At 39.1% G+C, this 8,899-nt stretch overlaps 1 protein-coding gene across 1 annotated transcript; it reads left to right on the plus strand.

The window, feature by feature from the left end:
* Positions 1-7,371: 7,371 nt before the first annotated feature.
* Positions 7,372-8,655, plus strand: LOC137404727 (uncharacterized). Its single transcript, XM_068090958.1, has one exon. It carries the CDS (start codon positions 7,372-7,374, stop codon positions 8,653-8,655), a length of 1,284 nt encoding a protein of 427 aa, XP_067947059.1.
* Positions 8,656-8,899: the final 244 nt, after the last annotated feature.

Consider the following 8,899-nt stretch of genomic DNA (forward strand, 5'->3'; position numbering starts at 1 on the left):
TATTGCCTTTAGAGAAAGTGATGATTTAGCTAAATATATTGATAAAAACACTAAACTCAGAGCGGCGGCTAAAACGAATTTGAGAAGAACTTTTTTAAGCTCATAAACAATTCCGTGTTTGGCAAGACCATGGAAAATATTCGAAAGCGTCAAAATATTAAGCCAGTATCTACCGAAGATCAAGCGCGGAAGTTTATCGCTCAGCCTACCTACCAAAGCCATACAATGTTTAGTGAAAACTTAACCGTGGTTCACATGAAAACGACGAATCTGAATTTTGACAAGCCCATTTATTTAGGAGCAGCGATTTTAGATATTAGTAAGACCTTGATGTACGACTTTCATTACAATTATATAAAACCCAAGTACGGGGACAGAGCCAAGCTGCTGTTTACAGACACAGACAGTCTGATGTACTCATTACAGACAAAAAACTTTTACGAAGATATTAAGGCGGATGTACGGGAGAGATTTGACACTAGCGGATACCCTGAAGACCATTCATCAGACATTGAGACTGGGGTGAACAAGTTAGTAATTGGGATGTTTAAGGATGAAGCCGGGGGTAAACAAATCACAGACTTTGTAGGTTTGAGATCTAAGCTATACTCTTACAAGTTGGGCGAGGTTGATGTTAAAAAGTGCAAGGGTGTTAAAAGAGCTGTTGTTGAAAATTACATCACCTTTGACAATTATCTGAGTTGCATGAGGACTAAGAAAAAAGCCTATCGTACTATGACGGTGTTCCGTAGTCGCAAGCATAATATACACACGGAGAAAGTTAACAAAGTAGCGCTATCAGCTGATGACGACAAGCGAGTGATCATGGACGATGGAATACATACACTGGCTTATGGACATAAGGATTTGGTAGAATAAATGGAAAAACTTGAACTTAGATTGCAAACATTATATAGTGACAAGAATGATGAACAATTGAAATGTTTGATAAGTTGTTATGAACTTTTTGAGTTAGTGCATCCTCCAACATATGATAAACCTAGCGACGCATCACAGAGTTATTGTTTAAAAGGAAAGCCAATGGTTCAACGAAAAAAAGCATCATCATTAACATAACTCAAAATTAAAGCAAAAGAACAGGGAATTAAAGGATTTTCAAGAATGAAGAAAAGGGAACTGCAACAGCTGTTGAATAAATGATATCAATAGACAATATAGTATTACCGAATGAAAGCCTCTCCACTTTCCAGTTGATGGATGCTGTGAAAGCTATAAAAATTCACCATTTTTGAGGTGTTTTTATGCGAGATGCATTACCAGAAAAGTCTCGTTCTAAAGAATGTGGAATATTAAATTTAGATGGATCTGATGGTGATGGAACGCACTGGGTAGCTTGGTATAAAAATGGTAAACAAAAGTTTTACTTTGACAGCTTTGGGTTGAGCCCTCCGGATGAAATTGTATCCTACTTAAAGAGTCTTATATGTTGGAACACAGAACGAGTACAGCCTAGTGATCAGGTCTTTTGCGGGCACCTGTGTTTGTACGTTTTGAAGCAGCTGTCCAAAGGTAGACAACCACAAGAGGTGGTGAATGATCTGTTTTAATAAATGACAGAAAACGGGGTGTACAAATTTGGGGGAGAATCAGGTCAGCGTAAGAGCGGTCTTAATATCTCTAATGTTGAAGCTAAGTTAGACAACTACTTACGTCGTGATGGAGCTTCATCAGCAACTGGTGCATTAGACATGGGTAATAACAGAGTATCCAGAGTCGATGACCCTGATGATGATCAAGATGTAGCAACCAAAAAATATGTCGATGACAAAGAGATACGGTTGACAGAGTCTCGTGGCAAAGACTATATTTTGGTCAGTGGGAATGACAAGACTATATTTTGGTCAGTGGGAATGACAAAAACGTGGTTGAGACCACAGCTAAGTTGACAGATGTGACTACAGCTGTTGAAACAATGATTGATGGAAAGGCTGACAAGATCACCAATTCGAGAGGAGCAGGACATTTTGTCTTAACTGGTGCTGATGGAGAACTTGTTGAATCCGCAGTCGCGCAGGAAAAATACCACCAAGTACACACACTGCTGGCTAATCAGATCCGAGCTTTAGAAAATATAGAGCTATACGATTACAGTGCTATAATCTGGAGGCAAAATCACGGTGAGGCAACCTTTTTCAATCCCATAGATTTACGTGCCGATCGTAACCTGACAATCACACGTACTACTATAGGCATAAACTGGAAGCATAATGCTTCTAATGTAACTAAAAGTTACAATAAATCGATACAGCTTGTAGTAAATAATAGTCCTGAAAACTACACTCTCAGCCCCCCTGCTAACACATATTTTGATGTACATGTAAACAAAAGGATAACGGCCGGATCATATTACTCTGTGAACCTTCTTAGCTCCGGTGGATATGGGTATTCATTTGGTCAAGAGCACAACTGTTATGGGGTGTGGTGTAAAATCTGGTACAAGTACAACTAAGTTTTATAAACAAAAGCTTACAAAACTAATACAAAAAACTATTACAGTATTGCACCGAGTATTGGAATATTTTTAAACGGGCTGTTTGGTCCTAACAGCAACCCTCTACCAACCGGCGAAACTGCACTTCCTTTTCTTAAATACACACCATCACCAGCAGATGTCAAAGCGCGTGGGGGGCCAGTTGCTTTCCGTAGGTACAGACCTTCTCCATTTGTCTCCATGGTACATAGGTATCCACCTTTTTTTAGAAACAATCCGGATCCAGGCTTACCAATTGCCTTTTGCACACCAGCGCTTGCTGCTCCAGAGAGTGCCCCTAACCCAAGGGATCCCAAAATTCTAGGTAAAAATCGGGTAGCAAGCCTCACCAAAGTGCTAAGAAATCCACCTTCAATCTTTTTGTTAGCTTTGAGCTGAGCAGGACTCATCGAGATTGTAACACCTTTTTTATTGGCTGCAGCCTTTTGCATGGTATTTATTTGTGTTTTAGTCAAGGCGATGACATTGTCCCCATCTACCAAGTCTTGATAGCTAAACCTAATTGTTATGCGATCGTCACCGTCAGCAATGGCATTGCGGATTATATCCTATTGCGCTTGCGAAATGGTTATCATAGTTTGTATGTATGGCATTTATTATATAGTTAAATTTCTCGCAGGTGGTATCGAATGGTTACACGCTCTCCGCGTAGGTTAAGCGTGTCACCATCCTGATCAGTAATGGTGGTTGTGAGGCTCTGGATGCTTCTGACGTGTACGGGTAGGTACACAAGGTTGTAACGTTTTTCAACTATTTTATGGCCTGGGTCCACATTGGGGAAGAAAGAATAGATGACTGGCAGCTGACTACCATTTACGTAACTATCGCTGATAATTTCAGCATTTATGAGCAAACTGTTGACCTTTAGAATGTCTACTACATTTTGTGACTCGGTGTAGGAAGCTTGATAGCTTCCAGCTGTGAACCCCAGTGCTTTATGTAAACCACCTTGCTCTGGAAAAGTTACTCGATACCCGTGCTTTATTTTTAAAATAGTCTTGAGTGTCACAGAATTGGCTTGTACAGTGATACCGTCTTTGTCATCACCTAAACGTTCAAGTTCCCTTTTAATAGCTGAGTTGATCTGCTCAATGTCATAAGATCCTGTCGGAAGACTAAATTTTCGTAGAGGCGCCCCAGTTTGATATGTCCACCATATTTGGTGCCGGGTCTCATCAATGTTTAGAAATGAATAATACTTTTCAATGTTGTCAAGTGTCATTTCATATCGTTTTTTTGGATCAAGGTTTATGGGTCGGTTAAATGTCATGGTAAACCGTGTTTTGTTATTACTCACAAAAAAATACATGGATGTCTTTGGAGCGGTGTTAGCACTGATTTCTTTCAGTAGATCTTCCATTTATTCTATAACAAAAAAATCATCAAAACCGCTTCTGTACTTGCCATTGGACTTGTTACTGGATAGGTCAATGTTAACAAACCCGTGAGGTATTTTCCAAGCTTCAGAGCATAACCTCTTAAAATCATCTTTAGACATGTCCCCACCCACATGGTCATTGTAGATGTGGTTTATGTTTTTAGCATCTTGTAAAAATAGACAAAAAAAGTTGGCATTCTCTCTGATAGTTTGTCAAAGAAGCTTAAAGTAGTTCTGATAGAGGTAAAAGCAGTCAACGTTGCTGTTTCTTCCTCGTGTGTAGTACTTTTCACATTGGTTCTGCAGTTCTAGCATCAAGTCATCAAACACCATTAGACTGTTTGCTTCTAGGTCTGTGTCTTTAGGGTTGGGAACATCATCAGCTGACTCATAAAACTGGCAAGTAATAGGATAATTTTTTTATGTTATTTAGCCATTACCTCCATCACTTTTAAAGGCTCGCAACCAGACTATGATTTCATCACGATTTTGATACACACTAACAATGTCTTTTTTAGACAATCCAAAACCATGAGCCCGTTGTAAAATCTTATATTCAGGTTGAAAAAGGCTTTTGCCATATACATACAGCTGGTTGTAGTCTAACCATCCCGGTCTAGCCAGCAGATTTGTAAGCAATGTGGTTTTTCCGCATCCTGATTTGCCGACTATCACACCCCTTATACTCTTAGGTAGAAGCAAGTTGTCGTGTCGATTTAAAGATGATCTCCAAGATAGATCGTATACTTCCATTTACTATATAATAAATGTATTGCTTAAAGTGTAAAAGTTCTACTAATACGCTTCAACACGAGGAGCGAGTAAATAAAAACAGTCGTGCAATGCGATTTGGTAATTGTACCGTTTGCGGATCTAAAAAGACTCATTTTATAAAACGAGGTAAGGGTGTATTTAATGATGCTATTAACAACCTTCCATTTGAGATACATATGCCGTGTCACAACATTCTCGGAACTGGTACTAAGTTAAACAAGCAGCTAAATCTTGATGGTATACCAAAGTCTTGGAGTCAGCCGGTAGATAGAGATGACGCTATTGCATACGAGCATGACCTTTGTTATGCAAAACACCGTGACACTAAAACTCGCAATGAGATTTGTGACAAGGAAATGCTCCAGGCGTTAGACGCCATTGTAGACCCTACTTTATCTGAGCGCTTTCATCGAAGTTTAGCTCGCACCGCCATTAGCGCTAAAAGAAGATTTGGCTGGGGACTTAAAAAAAGATATAATAAAATGGACTGATGAGTTAGCTGAACAATTACACAAGCCCGTTAGACATAAATTTGAAAGACGTAAAGTTTATGTGGGTAGTTTATCCAAGTACAATGGTGGTGTTAAATTTTTGTTGGCTGTGATTGATGTTTTTTCCAAGTACGGGTGGTTGATTCCGTTAAAAGACACGACTGGTGAAAGAGTGGCGCAAGAGTTAAAAAAGATATTTAAGTCAAGAAAACCTAAAAAGTTGTGGGTGGAAAAGGGCTTAGAATTTTACAATCAATGGGTGCAAAGTATAATTCTGTTGTATTCCACAAAAAAAGGAAGGAAAGTCTGTGGTGGCAGAAAGATGGAATAGGATGGTGAAAGAGAGAATGTACAAATATTTTTCCGCTAATAACACGAGAAGATATATCGAAGTTTTACCCGAGCTAGTCAAAAGCTATAGCAACACCATTCATTCGTCTACAGGTATGACACCCGTGGAAGCCAGTAAGCAACAAAACGAAAATCTTGTCAGTATGAGGCTTTATCCGTTGTTGAAGCCTGCAAAAAATCCAAAGCTAAAAGTGGGAGACACTGTTTGAATTACGAGAAAGAAAGGAACTTTTGAAAAAGGTTATACACCTAGATGGACAGAAGAGTTATTCAAAATATTGAGTATTCAGTACACAAACCCAGTTACTTATAAAATTGCGGGTTTGACGGTGAAGCCATCAAGGGATCATTCTATGAGCCTGAACTACAAAAATCAACTCAAGATACTTTCCGTATCGAGCGAGTAATTCGTAAGCGTGGTAACAAGTCTTTAGTAAAATGGTTAGGATATCCTGAGAGCTTTAATTCATGGGTTGATACAGAGTCAATCATAAACCTAAAAACATAAAATGCAAAACGCAAAACGTAAAACGTAAAACGCGATCGCGTTCGTGTTTTCGGGTTATAATAAACATGAGCTTTTTAAAAATAAAAGATCCAAAGAAAAGAGATGCGATTGTTTGTGAATATCTAAAAACAAAACGTGACATCCAGGAAGCTAGTGAGTCTGAGCGATTAGGAAAAATTTCTACTCAAAGAAACTGGGAAGATGTTTTTAAACCCGTTGTAGACTCGCAACGGGTGGTTTCTGACAATCTTAGAAATGTTGTTGATGCTGTCCGTGAAATACCTCTCAAGTACCACAACTAATGTATGAAGACTTTGTACCAAGAGATACAAGTCGACATCAGCTGTATGGATCGATGCCATCGTCTAGCTTTATGCGAGCTCTAGGATCTGACAAAGATCATGACACCGTTTTTGGAATTAGAATGGAAAAAAATGAACCATACATAGGATGATTACCGGTTGAGATTGACAACAATGATATAATAATTGAAGGATACCGGTATAAGGGCACACCTGGTCTGTGGGAGCTGATACAGCGTAAAGATCCACAAGATGATAATTACACAGCAAAAGACTTTATAGAGTATGCTAAAATCCTTTGGGCTACCGATGCTATGAAACGAGACAATGACCTAGCGCTAGACATCCAAAACCAAGCAGAGGAGCCAAGTGGGCTAAAATTGTTTAGCCAATCTGGGAAAACAAATCTTTTCAGGGTAGTGGTACGGTTTTTCTACCTCAAGACCCTACCGCTTTAATTGATAGGTTAGAACTGCTGCGAGCGAGCAGACAGGCTGGTAACACGGGTGTGATCAATGAGATGGTTAGCATCTTAGACGAACTCTTAAGACGTAAAATCATTAAAAAGAGCGAGTACAAAAAGCTATCTCTTGCTTATAATAAAAAGATGATTATAATATGAAAATGTGGATGGCCTCTCAGACAAAGCACGGGAATGCATAAATATCCTCCTAGAGGCGCGGGGCTTTTTAGCAATATAGCCCAACTAATGGGTCAAGCTATCAGCAGCCAAACCACAAAGACTGTTGCATCTAATGCCGCTAAAACGTTGTTAGAGACTACCGCTAAAAAGGCGGGTGATGAAGCGGGTAAAAGGATTGTTGACGCTGTAGCAAACACTATATCAAAGGTAAGACAAAGAAGCACTCGACCGGAGTTTAACGCAAAATTAGAAAACATGATTGCCAGCTCAATTACTAAAGTCACACCTAATCCTTCATTAAACAACCTCATTTTTGGCTCCGGTAAAAGAAAAGATATAATCGCTATCGAAAAACTTGCCCGTAGACTTAATGGAAGTGGATTAAAGATTGTATAAAAAACGTATATAATAAATGACAAATATATTAAACATCACAGCGCCTGTTGAGAGAGACGAGCTTATTGAAGAATACGAATACAACGAGTACGAACCAATTACAGGAACTAACCTAGACAACCCTGGTGAAATCCATATTAATATCGAAACTCAAGATATTTTTACGCATCCGAATGAGAGCTATATTCTTGTAGAAGGACGTCTCACAAAGAATGATGGAACCGCCTATGCAAATGCTGATGCGGTTGCATTAATCAACAATGGTATAAGGCATCTATTTAGAGATGCTAGGTATGCTCTGTCTGGTCAAGAGATTGAGTCTGTGCTCTACCTCGGTCAATCAACAACTATGCTAGGTCTTTTAAAATATCACGATGACTTTAGCAAGTCTCAGGGTCTCAACCAACTGTGGTTCAAAGACACGGATACAACCGCTGTCCTTGCTAATAATACTGGATTCGCAGCTCGGCAAAATTATATAGTACACTATCCAAATTCCAAGGGTACATTTAGCTTTAAAATTTCTCTAAAACATTGTTTTGGGATGGCTGAAGATTATGACAAGGTAGTCTATGGCTTTAAGCACACCCTTACACTAACTAGAGACTCAGATGATAATGCAATATTTAGACATACTGCTGCAGACGCTGGTAAAGTTACGCTAAGCAAAATATCTTGGTTTATGCCTCATGTAATGCCAGCGGATGCTCCAAAGTTTCAACTCTATAAAACCATTGAAAGCAAGGCTCAGCTCGATGTAGGCTTCCGCATGAGACAATGTGACACTATTGCAGTTCCTCAAACCACTAATTTCACATGGAGGTTAGGGGTCAAGTCATCCTCTGAAAAGCCTCGGTATATAATTGTTGGTTTCCAGACCAATAAGAGCGGTGATCAAAAAACCAATCCCTCATTGTTTGACAACTTAAATGTTACAAATATGCATGCCATGCTAAACTCAACAAGATATCCCTTAATCGACTCGAACACTTCGTTTGAAAAGTATCAGTTTAGTCGTGTGTACGGTGATTCTGCAGCTTTCCAATCTAAGTTCTATGATTTGGATGAGCTTGTAGGCAACTCCAACATTACACCTGCCAATTACGCTACATTACATACGCGGTTTGTGCTTGACGTTAGCAAGCAAAGTGAACGACTTAAAAACAGTGTCACTGACATACTTATTAAAGCGCAATTTGGAGCTAATGCTCCAGCTGACACACAGGCTTACGCTGTGGTAATATCCGATCGTCTAATAAAATTCATATCGGATAGAAATAAGATGTCTATAGTCTACTAAATTCGTAATATTTTTATGCGCTACTGTGTATAAAAATTATAGTTCTGTAACACGATTTTTCATCAGTCGCGACATCTTTCTCTCCATTATTTCAACTTTTTCTTCATTTGTGCGAAGCCGTTTTTTGAGTTTTAAAATCCCAAAGCCTATCAACATCAGCAGCTGAATAGCGCTCATTGCTGTGTTCATGTATTGAGTATCACTAGTGCTGGTTAACGGACTGTCAATGCTTTCCATCGGCAAG

Source organism: Watersipora subatra, chromosome 9 (genome assembly GCF_963576615.1).
Source record: "Watersipora subatra chromosome 9, tzWatSuba1.1, whole genome shotgun sequence".
Lineage (NCBI taxonomy): Eukaryota > Metazoa > Bryozoa > Gymnolaemata > Cheilostomatida > Watersiporidae > Watersipora > Watersipora subatra.